A 26,029-nucleotide genomic window follows, 5' to 3' on the forward strand; every position below is an offset into this window, starting at 1 on the left:
TCGGACGGTTGCTTCCGCGAAGTGCGTTAAAAGTATTAATGCATACTTCGAAGGCCATTCATGGTCACTTACAAAAGCAATACATATTAACCAGTTTTTAGTCCTTAATTCTTGTCTTTTTTCCGATTTGGATCGCTTTTCTCCCAAAAAACGGACTATTTGTTACGTGGTGCGGTCTTGCTGCAGTCAAGATTCACCGATATATATGCTGATCTTTCCGATGGGTTGAATAAAGCATCAGTTTAGAGACAAAGTTCTCCTCTTACCGCTTGTTTTTGTCCAGATGATGAAGCAAAAGGTTGTTTTAAAGAAGCCGGCGCAGTGATACAAAACATTTAAGCTAGCTGACCGGAACTTCTTTTTTCACCGTGTGGTTATTACTGCGATATATCAATTTTTAATGCACACACAGCAGCCAATCAGAATGGAGTATTCACCCCGACCATGGTATATTATTAAGGAACACTCGCTTAAGTCATCTACAAATAGCCACAACTTGTGAATAAATCTATTTGTAAGAAGTTTTAATTCTGAAATCCATTTTTTTTACTTTTTTTTCAACAATAACCTTTAGGCGCAACCACAAAGAAAACATTTTCTTTCTTGAGTTTTTTAAGGAACATCAATGAGCTACAGATTGAGGTTCATAATGTACATTTTTACTAATTGAAGATAATGATGAAGAAGTACTGACTTGAATGAAAACAGCTGACGAGCTGCCTCCAGACAGATTATGCAGCTTCACGACGAGTCTTTCATAATCCAGCTGCGTGCTCGGCTCTCCGGCACTTCACACCTTAATGTCACAAAACAGCCGTGCGTATTCCAGATGTGCAAAGACAGAATCGATCAGCTTCAAAATGTGAGATGGAGACTGAAGCAGCATGAAACCAGAGTCTGGAGCTGAGCCCAATTGATCAGCAGCTCCATCATTAATGCAAGAGCCGGGCAGAACTTCAAAGCATTTCTAGCTGAAAGTTTTGCAGGAGTTCACCAGAATGATGCCGTATATGATGCAAACAAATGTGCTGCTCATTACCTGGATCAGGTGTGTTTTGCCAATGAGAAGCTCCAATGGCAGGTCGTTTGGAAAATATGTGGGACACCGGCCATCAAGGGCTGGAGTTTGACACCTGTGATCTAAAGGGACACGGTGTTTATAGATGCACCTAAAGCCCACAGATCATCTGATCATCAATGTGAAGATTTGAAGGTCACATTTTTGTGGTAATGGAATAACCAAACCTCCACCTTTCAGGAGGTTCCAAATGTTGCAGTTCCTTAGATGACCACCAGAGGCGGGATTGAAAAGGTGTCAAAAAGATTCAAGTGATGTTCACCTTTTTTCTAGTCATGACAGCTCTGTGTGTGTGTGTATGTTTGTGTGTGTGTGCACACGAGTCTTTGAATATGAGGCTTTTACTCCGATGTTGCCGGAGTAAAAGCCAATATGGCCTCATTGTTGCTGTTCTGAGTCTTCTGGGTGACCAATACTCATCTTTATCGGGACACAAACACAAATTAAAAGGATTCGCTAATGGAAAATGAAAACATGTATTCAGCTCAAAGTTTCACAAACTAAAAACTGTAACAATATTGTATTAATTAGAGTTTGTTTCAATGACTGAGCCTAAAACTGAATGCTTTCAGGAAGGACTGGAGTCTGCAGCTCTGCATGCAGGACACTGGTTCTGTTTGCCCAGTGGAGCAGAAACACCATGAAAACTGCACAAACACAATAATAACCTCGGATTTGCTTTAGTTCATCTGGTGTTTGTGTGTGTGTGTGTGTGTGTGTGTGTGTGTGTGTGTGTGTGTGTGCGTGTGTGTGTGTTCAATGGAGTTTAGCTGCAGGCGGTCAGCAGGAAGTGGGACAGGAAAGAAGAAGAAAAGAAAGAAGAGGGAGTCTGAACCAATGATCATCCGTCATCGTTGTGACCTTTATTCTCTTAAAACCTGCTGCTGCTGCTGTGACCGCTGTAAGAACCCCCTCCCATGAAAATGTGTGTTTTCAACATGTTTTTGTTGCATTTTTCTGATGATGGAGAGAAATATATAAAGAAAATCCAGCTTTAAAATGCATTTGTGAGTATTTTAAATTTTAAATTGTTGTGAATCTGGAGCAGACAACAAAAACGCTGTTTAAATAACCTCTTAGCTGTCATGCAGAAGCTACTACGGCAAGCCACAAGCTCCCTGCTCTGCTCCATTCTGATACATCCACTGTCAGACGACTAAATCCATGTACGTCTTTGTTTTCCTCGTCTGAGCTGGAATCTGGATCAAAACTGTGCCACTGGAAATCTCGAATGTTGCTCGCCATTGTTGTTGCACTGTTAATGTTAGGTTTAGGGGGTGAGGGGCTATAAGCTAGCGGAAGAGAGTGAAAACAGAGAGCTCTCATCAAGGGGGAGGGGGTTGCTCCGCACCAAACATCCACAACTTGGAGCGGAAGTTCTAATGAACCACTGCCGCTCTGCAGCCAGAAAACGACACCGAATTTTGGATTTTGGCTAAAAACGGCATCATCATGGTTGAAAGACCACTTGAAACGCTTTTACATCAAATCAAAAGATGATTAGAGCGGGTCCTTGAAGCAAAGGAAAACGTTGCTTTCATTACAGAGAAGCACTTCCTTTTGGTTTGTGCTGGTTCTTAAAAATGTAACAAACTGAACAAATGTTTGTGCAAAAGCCATGTTTTTAAATGGAATATGTTCAACTAGGTTCTGTGAATTAACATCAGCATTTTTATTTACTCTCACATGTTTGGTTTATACCTGTGGACTTCAATGTTTACCTTCACACAGCACCATCTTTCTGCTGTTCATACACGTAGGTTTCAAATGACTCACATTTTGCTTTTAGTTTTTTTGAACATTTTAAAACATGGAGCAAATGAAATCAAATCCAAATGAACTGTACGGCGGCAGCTCTTTGCAGATCTGAAGAATGGCCTGTCAGACTGTCAGTGTGGCTTTAAAGCATCAACATGGAGCCTGCAATCACGGAGCAAACCATCAATCAGAAAAATGAGCAAGCTCGGAGCAAAACACTAACACAGTTCCAGACTTCATCAAGCTCATCAAAAACATGTTTAACCTCAGAAATAACAGAAAACATTTGACTATATTGAAGCAACTTCTCCACAAAATTGGCTTTTTTTTTGCACAAAACATTTTGTTTCCAGTAAAACTTTGTTTTTTTAATCCCATCCTCACCAAAAGATGGATCATCTACCTTCCCAATATCTGGAGATACTAAAAATGTTCACTGGGTTTAACATCTACACTAGCTTCTTCAAAATGTGATCTTTCATGAAAGTTGGTGTGTTCAGAAAAAAGGCTTTCATGAAGGTGTGGCCCCGACATGAGCTGATCAGCTGAGAAGATGCAAAAGATGAAAAAAAACAACAACAGAGAAACATGGTGGTGGGAGTACCATCATGAGGGAAGGTTAAGGTGGCTTGAGGGTCCCAGCATCTCAACCATATTTGATCAAATTCTGACAATGATCTGAAGCCTGATGAATGTCTGTGGGTGTGGAGGGGGTGGGGATTTCAGACCTGCTCTGGGTCCTAAAACCAAAGTACATAAAAAAATAGTCATTTTCTGTTAACCATTGAATGAGTTTATTAGGTTCTAACTTTCAGCAAGTTCTTTCATATCTTAAAAACATTCTTGTGTTGACATATAGAAAAATCCTTCAATACACTAAGATAAATATTTGTATTAAAATTATTCTGAAAGCAGATTTGTTTTTTCATCTTTTCCAGGGATTTGTTCAAAAAACAAATATATATATATATATATATATATATATATATATATATTTATAGAGTTGTATATAAATCTGTATATATACATATATATATACAATTAATAACATAAATAAAGAGAGGTTTCCCATAATCAATATCATTTAAGTATAAAGATTCCAAATGCTTTTCATGAGTGTTTCAAGAAATATACAACAACTTAGAGAGTTATGGAATGAAAAATATAAAGCTGTAAAAGAAAAAAAAGCACAATACAATGTGATGCTTCTAATGAGGCTTCATCTGTTTTCTTCTGGATTATAATCTCTACAGATCAGAATCTCTTCTTTTGCAGTCAAATGCATCAAACGGAAGACACTTTTTTCACTTATTCCAACACCATTTTTTTCTTTAGAATTGTATTTTTGAGCAGTATCTCACATTTGGTTCTCAGGGTTTATTCAGGATATTTTTTTGCCTTTATACAAAATTGATCAATTATTTGATCCCAGTCTTTTGAGTTATTTTGAGTGTCTTAAATTGGATTTAATACTTAATAAAAATGTCCTGTTTTAGGCACAGTGTATCAGCTGATGTAGTTGAATGAACTAAAAAACAAACAAAAATGAACTAAACTCCACATAAATTCCTACTTTTGACAGAGAGAGAGCTCATTTCTAACCACATTTGTGTTTTTTTCAGAACTCTATGTCAGTTTGACACCAGCACACGCAGCAGCAGTGATGGAAAGGCAAGGGCATCATCATCATCATCAGTCACAGCAGCATTTCCAGATTCTACAGATTCGCCTCCTGAATGTCTTTTTCAGTTTCTCTTCAGCTCCTGTTGACTGTGATAAAAAAACGTAAGGGAGTGTTTTTATTTGCAGTGCCCTCCACCCCTGAAAATGCACATATCAGCTGTAGATGGTTTAGACTACAGTCTACACTGTTGAGGACATTTAGTTATCAAAGATCACACACTTTGCTGAGCGTAAAAATAACACCAAGTTTATTTATGATCGCTGCAGCAAGAGAGTCAAACACAAAAGCAGTCAGCTGAGGGAGGGAGTCTGCCCTTCTTCTCAAAATTCAGGATATTTATACCTTGTTGATGCTCTTGAAACTGCTTTGAAGTCTTTAAATTATAAATTATAAATCAGACTAAATAGGTTGCACATATTGCGACATGCCCTGGCTGTTACAGATAACTATTTAATCAAGACCCTGAAAAAGAGGAGCACTTAAGCTACCGACGCAATTGAAGTCAAACGTTCACATTTTCCCTCACAACACGCAAACAGAACAAAAAACAGAGTTTGGTTCAGACCATCGAATGTATAAGAGAACTGAACTGAGTGACCCCTCCCCCCTGGCGTTCCAGGGTACCTGCTGGCTCCAAAAAGCCAAAATCCCTTAGACTTCTATAGAGAAATAAACAGCTGTTACTCAGTCGTTCTATTTTTACAGTCTAAAATCTATGCTCTTAATAAGCCCTGTTTTTTTCATTATATTTTCCCTTTTTTGCAAGCTATTTAAGTTATAAAATGGCCAATCAGATGCCTTAATATAAGGATGTGGTCCCTGCACTGAACTTTCTGAACATGTGGTTGACAGAGTCTCCAGAACCTGCTTTCAAGTGGACTTCTAACAAGCTCACTCCTGTTTGGTAGAGATGGTTGCTACGGAAACGCCGACACAGACTGATTCAGACCAATCACTGCTTACTGCAGCCCTGGTTCCAACATGGCGGTGTTTTGTTGGAAGCTGGAAGTAAACCCTTTTCTCTGGTTGATGTCACACTCACTCAGTCCAGGTTTCCTATACAGTCAATGGGTTTGACAGAACCTGGCACCTCTGAATGCCATCTCCACTTCTCTATGGATGAGGCCCGGAGCTGCAGGTCTGCAGAGCAGCGTGAAGCTGTTGTCGTTCAGATTAGTCTTAACAGAAATGAGACCAAAGGAGAAGCGCTCAGTTTTCTGGTGGATCTGTGAGAAGAGGATCCAGAATTCAAGTAACCGAGACGATCTCCATTCTCAGGAAAGCCGGACAGTTGGACGTCAATCATCTTGAGCTCCAGGTTTCTTCCAACAAAGAGGCCCTCAGTGACGGTGAATTGCAGATTAAGACAACACTCCTTCCTGCTGAGGTCTCCAGCTCCCGTTATCAGCATGAAAGGCTGGAGTAGAGACTGCAGAAAGAGAGGCGTTTGGAATTCTCTGCTTTCACTGCTGCAGCCATGACTCAAACTCGACTCTGCATCAGTTTTCTGGGACTGGAGCCGAATGTTGGTGCTGAATTTACGAGTGTCAGCATCTCAACGCAAATGTTTTCATCTGAGTTTTTTATGTGAACTCAGAAGTTACGTTCAATAATTTGAAAAAGGAAATACTCAGAAATGCAGTTTTGAGCTTCAGTTTCTTCATATATGTCCTAAATCAACCAAAGAAAAAAAAAACAAAAACAAAAAAAACACTAATTTCATCGGTATCGGTCTTTTTTGTTATTTTCAATATTTTCGTATGCATGTAAAAAAAATTAAAAGCATCTGAGTGTTCTCTGATAATAAAACAATTTTTAACTTTAAATTCAACAAATTTTTACAATAAAAAGAAAAAATCTTAAATTTCCAGAACATCTTCATAGTTTGAAGGATTTCAAAAGATCTTCAAAAGTATGTCAATTGACAAAAAACTTTATTCATATAAGAACAGTTTCATGTCACTTGTTTTAAATGAATATGTTATGTCAAATATCTAACCTAGACTGATATTTAATCAGGTTTTTACATTCTGAAAAAAACATTTATTTAAAATGCATTTATGGCACTTGATTTTGTTCAATTTGTGTCTTTTGCTGTTTGGCATTCACACTCACACGTGAATTGTTCAGAAAAAAGAGCCCAGAGGACTCAAAATCAAATAAACAACTCATCTTTTTAATTTATTTCAGCTGCAAAACATTAAAGTGCTTTCTCTGAAAACCTGCAGTCATCTGTGAGGGAAAATTTGGCACAAATGCAGATACAACTCTGCTGTTAGAGAGCAAAGCTGGCTGAGGCAGCATTAGCCACACACACACACGCACACACACACACACACACACACACACACGCACACCGACAAACACACACACACACCACTGCAGGCTGCAGCTGAAAGCCCTGCTGTAAAAACTGTCAAAACATGCCTGCTGCTGCCATGACTCACAGTACACCAGGTGTGTGTGTGTGAGCATGTCGGTGTGTGTTTGTGTGAGAGTGTTGCATAGATGAGTAACCCCCTTGAATCATCTCCCTCCTCCACTTTGCTCCCATCAGCTAAGAGAATCCCTTCTGCTGCTTCCCTGAACGCCTCTGAATTCAAACCCACTTGGAATCTACACGTGCACACGTCCACATGTGCACACAGAAAAAAAAACACAACCAGCACAATTCTACCAGACGCAAGCCTTCCTCTGATGAACAAGTCAGCAGTGCTTGATTGATGTGGCCCCTAACCACTAGTGATGCCACGATTCACTTTTCAAACAATTCGGTTCAAGCCTTCATTTTTATGGCCACAGCTTTGTGTCACTTTGGTATATGATTTGTGTTTTACAAAACAACAAAAAACTAACCAATTCAGACAAAACTTCTTCTTTTTCTTTTTGTGCCAATAAGCAAATAACAATGAAGAAAAACCTTTCAGTTGGCTGGTGTACTGTAATAAAATAAAGATAATAATAATAATAATAATGCATTGGATTTATCTGCGCTTGTCCAGACGCTCAAAGTGCTTACAGTGTGTCCATTATTCATTCACTCCTCATTCATACTTGGTGATGGTAACTACTGATGTAGCCGCTGCTGCCCTGGGGCAGACTGACAGAGGCGTGGCTGCCAGTACGCACCTACTGCTCCTCTGTCCTTTTCGGCAACTTTAACCCTTGTGCTATCTTAGATGACCCCACCCTTACTTTGACGTGTTATTCCTACCATGACAAAGGTGGATAAAGGTGGAACGATTTCATGTAATCCATGGACACCAGTGAAGATCACAAATCATTGAAGAAAAAAGGTTCAGAGCACTGTCTAGTGGGTCTAGATGACCCAACTCCCAATGTTAAAGTGCCTAGGATAGCACAAGGGTTAAAGATGTGAGTGTGAGGCTCTGTAATGGGCTGGTGAACTGTCTGGGGTTGGGCAACCCCTCACGCTACTACATCTGTCACACCCCATGAACTCCTGACCAAAATCCCCAATCCAGTGCATGGCATCAAACAGATGTAAAATACAGCGCCTGACATGAGAAAACAAGAAAATGTCATCAAGTTCCCAAAGCTCAACCTACATTAAAAATTCCAGAAGGTAGTGAGCCCAAATTCCTTTTGGGAAAATGGATCGGTGTGTGCCCCATTTTGCTCCATCGACTGATCGGTACTGTACTACATTTGTACTCCAACCATCCTGAATGTCAATTAAACTGGTTGCAAAAAAAATCCACCTCATACTGCCGAGAACAGAAAATAAGACTAGGATGCATTCCTGAACAGATCCAATCTATTTTTCAGAAAAGGGTAAAGATGTCACGTTCAAGGCTTATAATTCTTATTGATATCACTAGATGGCTCTGTAGTTTTGATGAGAAGAATGAAGAGTGAGGTGAACTGTTGATGACATGAGATTCTCCAAAAATGGCTAAAAGATTCTAATGGAAAATCATCTCCATGAGACGCTTTATCTGGCTTCTATTCCTTTGTACGTTGCACAGTTGCCATGGTGACGCTATCTAGAAGTCAGGATCAAAGACTTTTTTTTTTTTTGGCCGCACTCTAACTTGACGAAGTTTAATCCTAGAGGATTACGCCTAAAGACTTTTGGATGGAAGGGACTGAAAATGAGAAGCAGAGAACGTTTATTGCTGTTTTCAGCCTGAAGTTCACATGCCTCAAATTTTTAAGGACTGCTGTGGCTGGAACATTTGGACAGTAAAGCTGCGTTCTTCTAACAATGTGAATCGCATGTTTGTGTATAGAAAGGAAACTAGGCCAAAACAGGACACAGCTTTAAGAAACAAAATGAAAGATAATCCCAGATTAAGGGTTTGGGGGTGTTTCACTGGTTTCACACTCCAAACAAGTGATTTATTAGTCAATCTGAGTAACAAAAAGAGCGTGCTACAAGTTTTTGCACAGTCTGATGATATTTGTTTTCTTGTTTGAGGCTGTTCTGCTCATTCAAACGGATGTTTTGCAAAGATTCAGCGAGGAGGGTCTTCGTATCCAGATCTGAATGTTAAACACTCTTTAAATTAATCAATATAATTTTATGATTAATAAGAAATGACTGAATGGGTTATTTGGTAAAGAGGTGAAGAAGGAAGCAGGTGTAAAAAAAAAAATCCAAATGCAGGTTTTATTGTTTGAAGCTGTTTTGCCCTTTGGACATTGTTTTTTTGTTGCAGAAAAAAAAAAGTGCCAGTAAGAAAAAAGTTGATCTGTTAAAAGACATTTTCATTTTGTTTAAATTCCAAACAAATAATAAATATTTAGTTTCTGTCAATTTATGCAAAGGTCACAAACTCAACTGGGGGAGGCATCGACAGAATCTTCCAGACTGGCTGTTGGTGCCCGATATTTTCAAAATCCTTGGCGTGGTCATGGATGTTGACGGCGGCAGTCAGGCAGCTGTCAGTCATCAGTCAGTCAGGTGGGGATGACGTCATTATGAAATTGGCGGCCGGAGGGCGGTGGCAGCCAGATCGCTTGTCAGCAGCAGCTCTGATTGGATGATGCGTAAATGTCTCTGGACGGCGGCTGTCTATATCACGTGTAACCCGCCATCAGCCCTGGAGTAGAAACTGTCTACTGTCCGAGCAAGACTGCGCTGCAGCCACAGGATCGCCCAACAACTTCTTTTTCTTCACCCTTCTTGTGAACGTTGACCTTTTTCTATGAGTAGTCTTCTTCGTATTCTTCTCAGCATCAACCACTATTCCTCAATATGCAGGTCTCACAGTTGCTGTGTTGCCATCAACGCCATGATGAGTTTTGTGCAGCATCATTCTCGTCTCCCCATTTGGACCCACGGTGGCCGGGATCGCCAGATTGTCATCTCCTGGCTTCCTACTCGTGTAAACAGCTCTCGTTGAGGGCCTGCGCTGCTAAAGAATGATTTCTGACAGTTGGACGGTGGCAGTGCACAGCAGCACAGGGGAAGGGGGGTGGCTGGATGGTGGCAGTCTGAAATCGGCCGGTCATCAGACAACTTTGGGGACTTTGGAGACCCTCCTATCAGTCAATTACCGCGCTGCTGCCTTCCTGTCGCTGGACTACCACAGTCTGACCTTGAAATGGGCCCAGGCGGCATATGACCGATGTCCAAAAATCACCAAGTTGCTGTTTAATTTGAACTTCTTCCTAAAACCTTGATGGCATGTGAAAATGCGACTGTTGCCTCCCGATTACAAATGCCGCTGCGCGGGCATCTGCTGAATTTGATGAAGACTTGCATCTAGGTCGCCATTCAGTGGCATTTTGGTACGTACGACCAAGGTCTTGGGTAAAAGAACTGGACTGAATCGTATCGCTACAAAGTTAGTTGAATCTTTTACATGGACCATGCATCAGGATGCGTATCCAATCACATGAGGTGGAACAGGAGATTGGCATTATGGATGTTCAGCCGACAAATCTGCAGCAACTGTGTGATGCTGTCATGCAAAGATGAACCAAACTCTGAGGACTGTTTCCAGTACCTTGTTGAATCAAGGATTAAGGCAGTTCTGAAGGCAATAGCTGCACAGTGGCGCAGTGGTTAGCGCTCTTGCCTCACAGCAAGAAGGCCTCCTGTTCAAGTCCCGGCTGGGGGACGTGAAAAACAACATCAACGGGGGACCTTTCTGTGTGGAGTTTGCATGTTCTCCCCGTGCATGCGTGGGTTCTCTCCGGGTCCGGCTTCCTCCCACCGTCCAAAAACATCCTTCATAGGTTATTTGGCAACTCTAAATTGTCCCTAGGTGTGAGTGTGAGAGTGAATGGGTTTGTGTTTGTGGACATTCTACCCTGCGACAGCCTGGCGAACTGTCCAGGGTGTCCCCTGCCTTCGCCCACAAGTGGCCGGGATAGGCTCCAGCAGCCCCATGACCCCGAAAGGGAAAAACGGTACAGAAAATGAATGAATGAATGAAGGCAAAAGCAGGTCCAACCCGGTACTAGCAAGGTGGACATAACAAAGTGGCCAGTGAGTTTATATTATGCCCCCGCTATGCAACATTTGAGTTTTTTAGGGAACAATAAAGGACTTCATATTCTTAATCTTAACTTTATATCGATGATTGCAGCAAGTTTGATCATTTTAGATCCATAGACACTCTGCATCAACCGCTGACACAAAACATGCTATTGCTTAATGGGGAATACAGTTATGGATGGACTCTAAGATGTTTGTTCCATAACTTATTTTGAAAGTCAGCTTCTTTTTTCATTTTTAGATGACGTGATGTTTCAGAGCGGAAATATGAAGTATGAAGTATGAACATTTCAGATGAGGTGAAAGGAGGTGAAAGTCCCCCCCCCCCCCCCCCCCCCCCCAAAAAAAAAATCCCGAGTCTCACCTGATGATGTCATCGTTGTGTCCCATGTAAAACCTCTGGCTGTGCTCCCTCGTGTTGTAAACCACGCCCACTCCCGCCACGAAGTACACCACCTCCTTCCCGGCCGTGTAGAACAGGTTGTTCCGGCACTGGTGGCCCCGGTACCCGTAGACCCAGTCCAGTCTGAGCCGGCAGCCCGGGGCGCTCCGGTCCGACATGTTCACTCATCTGACGGGCCCGCGCCTCCTCCGGCTCCTCCTTCTGCCCCTCACTCCTCCACAGCAGAGCGGAGGTTGTCCTTAATCCCGGAGCAGGAATGTCAGTTTTCTGGGTTTTTGGATGATCAAAGTGGTGGGGCAGCTCCGGTTGGGTCGGAGCTCATCTTCTCCTTCAGATTTCCCCCCCCCCCACCTGATAGATAGGGAGCAGAAGCAGATACACAGAAGAGCGAACTCACTTCGGAGTCCAACAGGAGATCCAAATCACCGCTGCTGTGGAGGAGTTAAGGCTCCAGCTCTCTCCTCATGGCTCTCCATCATAGTCTAGGAGAATCCATCCCATAATGTTCCTGTTTACTGTGATCAGTGTGGCTCCCTTCATCTCCTCTGCAGGTGATAACCAGCCATCGCCCTCCTCACTGATGAGGAGTTTAGATCCTCGGTGGTGTCTGAGATTATTTCCAGATTATATTTCGAGCAGGAACTTTCTTCTCCATCCGCCCGCGCGCACATCGCTTATTCACGTTTTTAATCTTAGATGTCCTCAGTCAGGAGATGGGCTTTTGTATTTTTATTTATATAACGTGAAGACATGAAATTTTCTCCATGAGTCTATAAAGTTTTTTGTTTTTGTTTTGTTTTTTCAAAAACAGCTTCACGCGCCCAACAAAAAACCCAGTCAGGATTGACGGGAGTCTCTGATCCTGCAGCAGTAATCCCAGTGTGCGTTAATCCTCCCGGCCGTGCGTGACCACTGCGCGGCTGTTTGTGCTCCTGTCTCCCCCTCTGCGCGCGTTCACGGCAGCTGTATCCGTGCGTGGAGGCTGATTCACAAATCCGGCGGGACGCGCGAGGATGCGGCGCCGCGGAGACGCGAGGAGCCGTCGGAAGGCAGAGCGACGACAGACGGCAGATGGTTCCACTGCAGCGGGCGGAGGAGAGCATCAGCCCCGGCTCTAGCGCGTGGCATCACGGCAGGGAGGCTAGCATCCTCCCGCTGCTGGCGGGCGCGCGCGCAAACACCTGGACTCTGACTGAGACCCTCCCTGACGACGGCCGAAACTCGGCACGAGGATGCTGGCACGCGCCTCTTTACCCCACTGACAAGCACGAGCATCAAGCAAAATAAAAGCCTCGCGCTTCATCAGCGCTTCCGGTGTTTGGTCAAGAGAATAAAAGCTAATAAATGATTTAGTTTTCTTGTTACAAACAATTGCATTTTTAAATAAAACAAATTAGACTGATCCTACAATGCTGCAAGCCTTAGTATTTTTACGACATATTTTTACGAATCTATGGGCCTTTTTTAAATTACATAAAATAATAATAAAAACCCCAATCTATAACTCTTTCCCAACTAAATGTTTTAGCGGATCCTTCTATATTTATAAATCTGAAGGTCCAAAGGAAAGAAAAGACGCCCATGCTTTAATTTTGAAGGCTCTAGGTGCCCTTGTTTCCGCTCCAGTTCTCGGAGATACTCAGCTCAGACTCGTGAGGTAAAAATGAGAGGAACACCGCAGATACTCAAGAGGGTGCGCAAAGCACTGTGGGAGACTGTGTTCCATCGGTGACCAGAAATGCAATTGACTGTTGATGACAACAAATTGGGAAATTTAGCTACAATTCCCTGCAGCAGAGGCGCGGACAGGAGCTGTCCATGGTGCTGAAACCAGCTGAGAAGCAAGGACAACAATTCTGCGAACTGAATAGATGAGATTGATGTATTTTATTCCTGTCTTGTTTGAAGTCACAAACTGTTTTTAGCCTTCTGTGTCCAAATTAAGTTACTCGGTTGATACTGTGTCCAAAAAGGGCCCAAAATCCAGTTGTGAATGTATTTCAAAATATAAAATAAGGAATAAGAAAGCAACATGGTGGGCTAAGTGACTTCAGAGAGAAGAAACCCAAGGAGAAAGAGGCGGCAGAGCAAGAACCCTCATGAAAGGACAAATCTCTGCATGGTGTGGCTTAAACAGAGGCTGATACTGAAAGTAGTTAAAAGGCAACAGAGGGACACTAACCATGACAGCACAGGAGCAAACTCTAATTACAAGATCAAAAGAGGTCAGGATCTACCATACCAGGTCTCAGGGGGCAGACAAGGACACTCCGGAGACAACCCAGCACATTTCAGGAGGGTGTAAGGAGCCGGCACGCAAGCACATGGAACATCATAACTGTTGCTGAGGCATGTATCATACCGGGAATCTCTGTCTTAGACTACAAGTCTCGATGTCAAGATGAGAAACATATGATTAGGCCAAGATGCTGTGGGACTTCCAGAAAGACAATTGTTATCAAAGTGGTGTCAGTGGTGCTGAACAAGGAGAAGGTTTTAGTGATGGATGAAGCAATCCAAAGTGAAACCAGCATCAGGTGGAGGGAACATAAGAAGATCGAGAAATAACAAAGGCTGAAAGAAGTACTGGAAAATACATGGAAGACTGCAAAGACTGTTCCTGTCGTATTTTGAGGGCTGTGACCACCAAACTGCAGCAGATTCCAGGAACAACATATGTACTAGATTGTCTCTCCAGAAGAGAGCAGTCACAGAAACATTTAAGATGCTGTGCAGGGTCATCAAGCGCAATCAAACCTCAAACAGGCCAGGTGGGACCATTTTATTTTATAAATATATTTATATCTTGCAAGGATTTTGTTTATTCACTGAGAAAAGAGAAATGTGGCATTCTGGAATCCAAATCTTTTCACCAACTCTTGGCTCAAAGTTGGTTCAGAACGTTCAGTTCTCAACAAAGTTTTCAGAACAGATTAGATGTGTTTTGTGTTTGCAGTGGTGATACCCCCACTAATTTGGAGCAGTTTCTGTTTTTCCTGACATTTAACTGGATGATGATTCCTCATCACTACCTTTCCTCTATTCTGCATTGTTGTCTTCTTTTTCTTAGCTTTGTAACTCCTTTTCCATTCTTAACAATCCCAAAATTCTTCATCCGCTACAGGAATTTCAGAATTCTTTTCTTTGGCTTTTACATTTGAGTTTTGGTACAAGAAAACTGTTATCATTGATGTGACTTAACTTATGGATACAAACAGCTAATACTTCTTTTTAATGAAACATATACACATGTACATATATATATATATATATATATACACACACACTGCAATTTAACACATCATTAAAACTATTTTGGTCAATCTCTACTATTCAGCATTGCTAAGCAGCATTTATTTATTTTGCTGTTTAAGACTTAAAGGTACTTGTTCTCATTCTTTAACAACATTTAACTTTTCTTGTGTCATTTCAGAATCCACAATGTTGAATCTGATATTCCAAACATGTATGAGCTTCCTATGTAGTTTGAAACATGGAATTAAATTTGTTTTGAGCTTAGCATCTTTTAGCTTTTTTTAGTTGTCTCACCATTATCTCAGTTAGGCTCCTTTGTGTTTTAGCATTTTGGGGGGAGTAGCTTTTGTTTTTAGTTAGCCTATTTCTTTGACTGAGTTTTGAAACATGTTTTGAACAATAATTTTTAAAACCAATATTTTCTAAAATCTTTTTTCTTGCTTTTTCTTTTTTAGTATTTTAAAAGAAATAAAAAATCTCTGAGCTTCAATGGAAGTGTTAGCATTAGCATTTGTTAGCATGGAGTTAAAGACTAAAACATCAACATTTTTCCAACCAAATCTTACTGGAATATTTGTAAACTAAATGTATTTTACTCAAATTAATCTAAAGCATTTTAGCATTACGTAGTGTTACGTTCTTAGCAGCTTTTGCAAAAAATACAAAAATAAAATGAAAAATAAAAATGAAAACCTGAGAGCCCATCAGTCACGTCTTCCCATTGGAAGAAGTAGTTCACTTGAAATGTATTTGATCAATTATACTAGAGTATAAGTATACAAAAGACCCTGTACATGTAGTTTACCAACTGAATACTTCTTCAGACTAAATTGGAACATTTGAAGAAGTAAAAAAGTAAAATTCAAGTACATTGCCTCACTTTTAACTTTTTGCTTAAAGTTGCAGTCTATTTGCCATCAAATCTTTAAAAACACAGAATCAGCTTGTTTTGTTTTGAAAGCACTTTAATGGCTTTTTGCACATATGTAACAGAGATGGGGAAAAGTCTACGGGTGCAGATCCATCTAGCAGTGACACCCCCCGGTCCAAATCACACCAACCACCTCACCTACAAACCCCACAGGCCCCACCCTCCTACCCCACCCACCCCATCGTGGCGTACTGATTGTGCAGTATGAAGAAATATCTTGTTACTATGGTTACAGTGACATAGGAATGCACACTATATTTAATAAATCGCCAGAGACAGCAGCACAAAGAAAAACAAAATAGAAACAGAACAGGATCAGTCACCCAGTGAAAAGTCTGTCAGTTACTTTAGAGGTGTGAGAGCTGAAGCCCCGCCCACCAACACCTGTGGAAAAGAGATGTTTTTGTTGCTCATTTCTGTTGAGTTTTACTGGTAGATAAAGAAGTTCCACGATGACAAAACTTAACAAAAAAAGGATCATTTTGGCACTCTGGCTTCCTTGAGGCACGCACACTTTATCATGAAAACGCTCATCTCTGTGATCAGATAATCCATGCACACAAATTCAAGCTGCCAGTTTGATGAAACCAGGTTTTCAGGGAGAGAGAGGATTGTGGGACCTAAAGCTGGACATGCTTTAATAGTAGTACAGCAAATCAGATGCAAACCGAAACTAGAGGGGGGAAAAAAACATTTTAAACAAGACATTTTCTTATTATAAATGGGGTTGATTCTAAAGGAAATGAGCATCGCAGAGGCTGAAATTCATTCAGCTAATTTTGTCATCAGGGAACTTCCATACCTGAAATCCTCCTTCTGATTACAGCTCAGCAAATTTCACTCCAAAAGGTCATGGACAGCAAAAGTCTTACATCTCAAAAACGGAGAGCTGAAGCCAACAAGCAAGCGACCACTACTCTGCAACACTGCTTCACTTTCTGTAAAGGCTTTTTGAAACCAATTTTCCACTTGACAACAAAAACGCAACTTTTAAAGAACACCTATGCCTTCATACTAGTCCATCTAAATAAAACTGTGGAGCAGTTTAAATATGGGACACAAAACAGGAGAAACATAACCAAAAAAAATAAGAGCAGGCAACTGAGAGAAGACGGAGTGAAGGTTTCAGGAATGTCGACAAAAAAAAGTAGAAAAGAAACCTGATAGGATGCTTAAAAATTTGGAGTTATGAAACATTCCTCCTGGTCTCAGGTATTTATTCCCCGCCCATCAAGTGAACTCGACGGCTCCTTCATTCAGGTTTTACAAGTGTTTTCACAAAGAAAAGTTTTACTCAACAAAGCTTATCATGGTTGTTCTTATTAGTACTAGTAATAAGTGTAATTAAACAGGTTTAATTTGAACAGATTGTTATACACAAGTTATACATACAGTTCAAAGCACCGCAGGGTAACGCTCAGAATTACAGCAAAGTCTCTGTTCTCTCTACCCTTCTGCAGGAATTAGACCGCACCAGAAGGGAACAGAGTGTGATTGTTGGCCTCTCGCTGGTTTATTGCACAACATGAACCAACAGAGGAGCTGAAGATTTATTTCAGTGCAGAAAACTCCTCCTCACTCGACATATTGAGGACAGGAGTCTGTAGCGTCAGGTGGTAATTTCAGAGGATTACCCCGCCGTGGCCTCGGTTTTCCCACAACAAGGGGATACACGTCATCTTGCAAAGACAAGGCCTCGCAAAAAAAGCGGAGGATGGACCCGAACAGGAACGAGCTGAGGGACAGGACGCGAACTACAGACGAGAGAGCAGAGCGGAGAAACGGCAGGCGATAGGAAACACAAAGAAAACGCCATGAAAGGACAAACTGGAAACTCCTCTTGGGTGTTGTTTGGCGGCAAACTCTGGCTTGTGTCTGTACGACGGCAGCTGCTGGAAGCGGCGCTCCTCAGTCACTTTTCCGTCGTGGTTCCTGGAAAGTTCCTGTGTTCGCACGGAAACGCGGCGGAGGACTCGGGTGGCGTGATGTAGCTGTTCTGACGCTCTGAGCCGACCGGACGGTTGATAGGCACAGAGTGGAGAGTTTTGGCTCGGAGCTTGCATGCTGGAGTCACACTTTGAGAGGAAGAGGAGGAGACAGAGAAGCTATCTGGGGGGACGTGGGACGGTTTTTCTAGGTGTTATGAAATAAAATGGTTTAAAGTTAATAATCTTATGATGGTTTGGATCACATCAGCATGTCTGAGCACTTATTCTACTCATGTTTGACACAACAGCATCAGGACTGAGAGATTTGACCGACAGTCCACCCCCAAACAGCTCCGCAGGGAAGGAAGAAGGAAAGGGAGGAAATAAGGAGGAAGAAAAAGAGCAACGTCTATTTTTTCTTGCTAAACAGACTGAAGCGCTTTTCCTTGTCTTTCTCTCTTTTTCCCGGGCTGGACTCTGCCGTCGTCGTGGCGACGGCGGCCGGCATCGTCTGCGCTCGAGCGGCTTGGGCCGGCGTGCTGTGGCTGCTGGGCGTGACCTCTGGCTTGTCGCCTGAAATGGCGCCGGAGATGGTTGAGATCCACAAGTTCATCTCCTCCTGAAGAGAAATTTAAGAGTCATTCCTGAAGAAATGAAGCTGAAAAAAGCCCCAACTGTCCTCTCAACACATCACAGTGAAATGTGAGGCTATACGTGACTTTAATCTGTGGCTGATTCAACTTTTCACTCATGTTTGTGATTCAAAAGCAAACGCTAACATGAATTAAATTCAAAGCCTTAGATTAACACCAAAGGAGACATCTTTTAGAGCAAAAGCCTTTGAAGGATCGCTAAACTCAAACACTAAAATCTTTGGAGAAACACTTTAATTTCAAAGGACAGCTTCCAGCTCCAATGTCAGAAGTAATAAAAACTAAATTTTTATCTTTTTCTGGTGTTTTTTTTAATAATTAAGTTATAAAAGTGAATTTGTTTTTCACCAACAAAAACTCTCAGTTGATAAAAAAAAAAAAGCCTCATAGATCCGCTCAAAGTCTTACTCGCATCATCTATGGATCTATTGTAAAATCGTCCCCAGCTGTTTTTAGCCAAAATCAAAAATGTGTCGTTTTCTAGGACATAGTTTCAGCAGAGCTGCAGTAGTTCATTTGAAATTCACCTCTGAGTTGTGGGCAGGACTGTTTGCATGGGAGTAAGCCTGCCTCCACTTCCCATTATCCGTTCGTTTACACGCTCTCCTGCTAGCTTACAGCCCCTTACAACCCCAACCCAACATTATCAGTGGAACAAAATGGAGAGTAACATTGGAGACAGTTTTGATCCAGCTTCCAGCTCAAATGAGGAAAACAAAGACAACTGGTATAAGTGGATGCATCAGAATGAGGCGGAGCGGGGAGCTTCTGACCCTCCCTGCGTATTTTCTACGTAATAAAGGCCACGTTTTCAAACAGGATTTTTTCATCTGCTCCTGATTCACAACGATTTGAATAAAGAAATACTCAGAAATACAATTGAGCTCAATTCATCATCTGAAAAATGCCACCAGAACATGTTAAAAAACAGCATTTTCATTGGGGTTTTTAAATGAAGCCAACATAGAAGCATTTTTCCACAGGTACACCCTTCCTAGTTACAAAAAGTTTAAGAAAAGTGTGTTTCTGATAATAAACAATACACTAAAACATCAGGATTACTGAACAAACTGCTAAACTGGATTTTGACATTTATACATTTATTGGTTTGAGAAAATATACAACTAATCTATTTTAATTCCATAAAAAAAGATGTTCTGACAAAAATGAATACTATCAGAAAATTTAAACTTCATAACATGGAATAAATCTATTGTTATACAGATTTTTTATGATCTATACTCCTGAAAATGCTTCATTTTATATATAAAAAACAGACAAAGGAACCTAAAATAATTTTGTCTTGCTAATTTTGTGAAAGATAAACTGAAATAAATAAGACAATGATGAAAGAAAGGCATAAATCTTAATGATTAGCATCACTTACGTCATCTTTGGCTTGGAACAGATACTCGTTCCCGTCGGAAATTCTGTTGCAAAAGAATCACAGAGATCATTTTATCTTTTGGTCCCAGACACTAAAATGCTGGAAGTTTTAGCAGTAAAACGAAAAAAACCTCACTTGAGTTTAAAGACGTGCTTCTTCTTTTTGTAGTCCAGCGCCACCTCGCACACAGCGTCCTTCAGGCTGACAGGGATCTCGCTGTGGTAAGGAATGCCCTGACCAGCGCTCCTCTGGTCCTTGTAGAAACCCATCTCCTGCTGGTTGATCACACAGTACACGTTGTTCCACGACCTGAAGGGTGGAGCAGGAGAAGATATCAGGTCTTCATCTAACCTTCAACCAAGGTTCATACCGTTCTACTGACATAAACAGCAAACATCATTTGAAAGCAGAATTCCGATGAAGGATCCAAAAGTCACAAGGAAAAAAGAAGAGGAAGACATCTTGAAAGAAAAAGAAAAAGATTTTTTTTTAAAGATCCCCAACTAATTTTCATGATTAATTACACAAAACAGTAATTTAATTACAGTCATTATAAAAACAAAGGAAAAAAAAGTCCTTCTCTATGTCGATGATTCAGCAGTTTGATCACCTGAATCAGAAGCCTTTTATTGTCACTGTAACAGTACAAATACAGGTACAACGAAATTACTTTTTTTTGGATGGGGAGATTTATGAAACTATATGAGGGGATCAGCAGCGGCAAAAAAGCAACAACATGCATCTGTACCCGGTATTCAAAGAAAAAGCACAAAATGACAGCAGTACATTTTGTGTGAGCATTTAGGACAGGGCATAAGGGAGGGAAAGAACCACCAGTGCACCGCTCCAAGGGATGCAGCCATTGGGGGGGGCTGCCCACTCAAGATTGTGCACCAGAGGGGGATGAGTGGGTATGCCGAGGTCAAGATAGGCCTGAGCAGGAATGTTACAGCAGATGTCGACCTTCACATCAAACCACATTTTATTCGGTGAGGAAGCAGATTTGTTTTGGGAGAGCCAAGGCCAAAGCGCTGAACTCAGGGGGATCCAGATTACCGGTAGATCAAATACTTTCAGGCACCGGCAGATAAACAATTTGTGTCTGCTGGATATTCCATCATGAAAAACATTCAGTGCATTCACTCCTAACTAGACAGAACTACCCTCATGTAGACGTCTCCTTAGAATATTGAACACTGAGACAAAACATGTTTCCAAAGCGAACACTCATGTCTCAGTCTGAAGGATTACTGAGGTTCATGAATCTGAAATGGATGTAAAGCCTTCAGGTGCCAATTGAGTTTGTGGCTGTTGTGACGCTGCTTTATGGCTTAGTCGCAACTGCCCTTATGGGTAGATATGGGTTGTCTGCAGGTGAAAAATGGGCAAACCTGTATAGGGCACACCGGTCATAGACTGCTTGGCGAGCCCCATAGAGCAAAAACTGGACACATCTGGTTCACCTAAGGTGGACCAAAGTTCATTTCCCCCGATAATCCGTAACAAACTTTCAGTCTGAATACACAAACGGGCCCTCTTCCAGGACCAGGAGCCGCTCTTGGACCCATCTTTGGAGGTGGTCTCGGTTCGTTTCCAATCAGGCTGAGCTCCGGCTTGCGCTGAGTTTCCTCAGTCTGCAATTTACATAGTCCTTACTAATACTTCACGATACACTGATCATTCGCATGACGTTCCACTTTCAATGAGCTTCAAGGGACTGTAAGACACACCTGCATCAATTCTGACTAATGAACAGGCTGCTCTTTTATAGCTTTGCATCATTTTTTTCTTATTTTCTCTCAGGCCTATATTTTATTTCATTTTTTTTGTTTAAAAATTTCAACCATTGCATTCGTCTTCAGTTGAGCATGTCGATATAAGCGCTTCAATCAAGCTCTCAGACTCGTCAAAAAGGTCTTTTAAAAAAAAAAAAAAACTGCAAAAGACGACACATAAAAACTTTACTGGAAAGTTATTAAAACTCTGATGAGAAGCACAATTTATTTTTTACTCTTGCTGCAGCCTGTGACTCCGCCCCCCCATAGACATGCGACTCAGATTTAAGCAGCTGCAGGCGGAGAGAGCAGTTTACCGTGTCAGCAAACAGGTTCACTGGTCCTGAATATGCGAACAAACTGCTAGTTCTGTTTGAGGGAATCTTTTCTTTCCACAGTCGCCTCATGTATACTCAGTACAGTAAAGGATTTAATTAAAAAAATCGTTGTGTTGCTTATTTTACATTGGTTTTAACGAAAATAGGAAGAATTTAGCAAGAATTCCTCCACTCCAGATGGATGTGATGTTTTGTGAGTTGGTAGTAACGTGTCAAAATCAGGTGGTCTCATACCTGCTGGAGGCTTTTTTGTTGTGACCCTCCCACTCATGTTTGCGGTGCAGGAAGCCCTCCTGCTGGGACGTGGGACCGTCCTGTTGGCTTTTGGCTGGCAGAGTCGCCGCCTGGCTGCTCTTGGCCTTGCGAGACGCCCCCGGAGACCCTGATGGACTGGGCTCTGACACTCCGTTTACCACCTCACCACCTTCACCGTTATCCTTGAGTCAGAGCACAAAGAACAGAGTGAGAACGTGGGCTGGATGTTTGCACAGAGATGCACCGAAGCTGTAGATCAGAGTTATTGCAGCATGCAGAGCAGAAAGCAATCCCAGTATGAGCTTTAAAAAAAATCTGATGGTTACTTGACCCAATTTAACATGGGAAGCATCATCTGAGATTGAAACAACATATTTTGGATTGTCTTTAAGCGTAGCAAACCACAAATAAACCCCAACCTTTGTCTGTATGAGGATTTCAAGTTTAAGATCTTAAAAAAATGGATTTCTCATAATGTCATCAGAAAACTAGAAGTTGATTTAAATTTTGATTTTGAATCAATCCCTTTTGAAGAGTGCAATCTGAGACAATTCTCAACATTTTACCTTTTTATTTCAGATTCGATTACTCAGAATGTACTCAGACCTACTTCTGTTCAGATTATATAGTTTTTGTTGGCATTCCACTGCAAACTGTCCGATTAGGCGCTGATTACCCGCTTATGACATGCATTATCACAAGACTAGTCCACATCACACAGCCTGAGGCAGAGTGAGGAGAAGTTCAGGCGAGCAGAAAGAAGATGGAGCAGGAAACATGACACAATCTCAAACAATTATCCACAAAATTGCTTGGAAGCCATTCTTGAGTTTCATTACCGTTGAGAAGAAGGTGCAATTGGCCTAAAGTCAACAAGAGATTTGAATTTTTCCACACCACCAAGCAAATGCATATTACCCCGTCACAGTGCTCTTCCAGGGCCAGACCAATGGGGGGTGCTGTGTCTGAGAACAAATCTGTGAGCCGATCAATCCTAGGAGCTCTGACTGAAGGCCTACGAAAGCCAGACCCATCCTGGGAACTTCTACTCCAGCTGGGAGGGAACTACACCAGCGGTGCTACAACGATCCATTAATCAATGAATCCAGAATTTTGGGGATCGATTATTCTTGGAATGACCAGTTATAGAGGGATGTGTGTAAGTTGAACCCCACCCGACAATGGATAGATGGGTGTATGGATGGATGGATGGATGGAGTATAAAGACCTTGAGGTTTTTGGTTACTTGTTAAGGTTCTGGAAACTTTTGCTGCAGGATTCAGACCAAATTGCAAATTCCAAATTAATAAGAAGATATGCAGACAACTCCTCCTTTTAACGACTAGTCTGAGTCTAAGTGAAGCTTTTGTCTTCCAATAACCAACTCTGCAGCCTGTTTTCAGCTATTTTAATAATTTAGTGACGGATGTTATAAGGAATACACATAAACTGTCCCATATTTTAGCTGTATTTACACTAAAAATGCGAACAGTAACCCATGGTGAAAGCTAGAGATCATTAAACAACCATCTTTATTGCTGAAACCTCCTATTATAGAAATCCCAGTGTTTTTTTTTTCTGATCTGGACTAAGTTGTACTTTTTTTATGACTCCATAGGCATCAGGACTGTCCTCATTTTGTTGTCATGGTAACGTAGTAAAGTTAAGATCAATTCATCTGTTTTAAATACAAAGATTAGATTTCCGAACTATATGAAGGGTGCCTCTCTTTGGAAATAAATAAAATGAACTTTTTTTTTTTTTTAATTGTGTAGTTAGGATGTCATGTCAAAGATCCTATGTTCTGCATTTGTCTAAAAGAAATTAAGTTATCGTTCAAATTCACTTTGTTCCATTTCTTTAGATTTTTAAATGATAATTTAAAAGGATTATTCTGAACCTAAAATGTATTTTAAACATGTCTTTTTGGATTAAACTTTGGACTTTTATCAACATCAACTTCTAAGTCCTACACATAAAAAGAAAAAAACCGTTTCTAAATAAAAACAAAATGAAAACTAAAGAACTAAAATGGTGAAAAATACAGTAAAATCGGATTTTTACTAACAAAATAATGCAGTTTGGTTTCCACTATTTCAGTTGATTTTGATTTGAGTCAAAACAAAATAAAAGCCTCAGATGAAAGTGATGGGTTGATGAAATGCATCAGTTATAGAAAATAAAACCATGATAATGTAAAGTGAAAAAAGGTCAAACTGAACATGGATAAAACACACGGACAAACCAGGAAAGGTTAGGGTGTGCCAGCGGGCTCCAACCAGGTTTATTGGGAACATGTTAGTCAGAAAAACCAGTGAGAGGGGGATAAACACAAACAAGGACAAATAAAGAAACAACAGTGAACAAAAAAAGGCACAGAAACTGATGGTGACATCAAACAGAAACAGGCTGACACCAAACGGTACCTGGAAATGTGAAGAGGTGAAGGTGTGAGACAAACACTCACGCTCTCAGTCAACACATGGAATGACTTTGTGATGGTTGTACATTAGAAAGAGTGATGTAACGCACAGTCAGAAGAGGGTGCTGTACATTTTGGTAAGATTTATCGTTCTTAGCCTCTATAGCTGTGCTAACCTAGATCGCTGGTCAAAGTCACAAATAAACGGCTAAATCATAACATTTCAAACACAGAAGTCCTGTGATCTGGATAGATGTCCTCTTGGAGAAATTTGGACTGTTAGTGCAAATATTTTAGAATTTTTTAATGCCTTAAAAAAGATGTGAGCGTGTTAGCCAGGAAAAATTCAATGTTGGACACATGGAGTCAGTGTGATGATCGTCGGGTGGAGACGCGCTTGGGACAGGTTCCTAAACTTGTAGCTTTAAGCTACTTCGCTAAATGTTTCCCTACTTGTAAAGGGATAATGTCATCTATATGATTTTGTCATTGTCGCCGTGAAACGTCAAACAATTAAAAGTGTTTTGTTTCCGTTTATGATTTTAGTAAATTTCACAGCAGGAATATTTTGAAGCAGTTACTGTAATTATGTCTAATATTATGTCTAATATTCCCACAAACAGCATAAAGATTTATTTAAGTCCTGGAATGTTCTAGACCTCTCATGAGACATCGGTTTCAAAATATAACTATGGAACAAAATATAACACGAGTTTGAACATAAATATGCACTTCTGTGATTTTATTACTAAACGTGATGTAAACATTCAACACAATGTGCTTGATTTTAAGACAAAAACAGGTAGAATCTAATTATTTAGTTACTGATTATAAACAATCTGATTTTCCAAAGTTTGTAGGTGTTTTTTTTAAAGTCTCCTATTTGTCTCAATATGTGGATGACACCTTGATTTATACTGAAGAATACAGTCCACAAGCCCCTAAACATTTTCTCAGGAGTTCCACAGGGCCAGTTTGTAAATGATGACATAAACCAGCAGAAACATAAAGAGCTGAGGGGAGAGGACGACGGGTGAGTCGAGCTGAGAAGGAGAGAAGGAAGAGAGGAGGAAGGAAAGCTGTAAAAGCTCAGCTCGGCTTGGTGTGTACCTATTGTCCCGCCCAACATTCACACCGCAGACTCACACCTCCGTTTGACATGTCTCACAGAGCAAACATCGGGGATTCACAGAGTACAGGTCAATGTTTCATAGCACCTTTAACGTGTTGGAATTATTTCTTTTAGCACAAAAAGGAATGTTAGCAGGAAACAACAAGATCTCTGTCTTCCTTCGTGACGCTCATCAGGAGCAGTTACTTCAAAAACAAACATTTTTGCTTCTTTTTTCAAAATTCTTTTTGAAATTCCACCTGAAGCTTCGACATTTATTCCACCTTTTTACATTCACAAAATATCAATTTATTGACAGAGTTAAACTGGAGTGTTACATTTTGAAAAGATCAGGTAAAATGAAGGAATGGTTTAGAGTTGTGATCTGAATCACATCAGGAAAAAGTACAAGCAAAGTGCTAATTTATGGAAGAATCCGTATCTACGATTTATCTTATTAAAACAAACAGTGATGAAATGATATGTGAGCACCAATGACCGGTCCTGGATCATGAATATTTCTATAGATCATCTACTGTTGTTCATGTGGACACTTTCAGGCTGCATCTGCATCCGTTCTAT

At 41.0% G+C, this 26,029-nt stretch overlaps 2 protein-coding genes across 4 annotated transcripts in view; both read right to left on the bottom strand.

Annotated features, from left to right (window-relative positions):
- LOC101159527 (echinoderm microtubule-associated protein-like 6) overlaps positions 1-12,673 on the bottom strand; it is a 62,287-nt gene extending 49,614 nt beyond the window's left edge. The window contains exon 1 of the mRNA XM_023963296.1: positions 11,354-12,673. Within this exon, the coding sequence (XP_023819064.1) occupies positions 11,354-11,550 (197 nt within the window). The 5' untranslated portion in view covers positions 11,551-12,673. The remainder of the gene's footprint in view (positions 1-11,353) is intronic.
- Positions 12,674-15,594: 2,921 nt separating this feature from the next.
- The window catches only part of LOC101159770 (spectrin beta chain, non-erythrocytic 1), a 122,282-nt gene continuing 111,847 nt past the window's right edge, over positions 15,595-26,029 (bottom strand). For 2 of the 3 annotated variants that reach the window (XM_023963144.1, XM_023963143.1), the window contains 4 exons: positions 21,894-22,096; positions 19,682-19,855; positions 19,547-19,589; positions 15,595-18,125 (listed from right to left, as the gene is read on the bottom strand). In XM_023963144.1, coding sequence (XP_023818912.1) covers positions 17,916-18,125; positions 19,547-19,589; positions 19,682-19,855; positions 21,894-22,096 — 630 coding nt within the window. In that variant the 3' untranslated portion in view covers positions 15,595-17,915. Of the gene's footprint in view, positions 18,126-19,546; positions 19,590-19,681; positions 19,856-21,893; positions 22,097-24,162; positions 25,380-26,029 lie in introns of those variants that run through there. The other variant, XM_023963145.1, reaches the window with a different exon arrangement.

Source organism: Oryzias latipes, chromosome 15 (assembly GCF_002234675.1).
Source record: "Oryzias latipes chromosome 15, ASM223467v1".
NCBI classification, from domain to species: Eukaryota; Metazoa; Chordata; class Actinopteri; order Beloniformes; family Adrianichthyidae; genus Oryzias; species Oryzias latipes.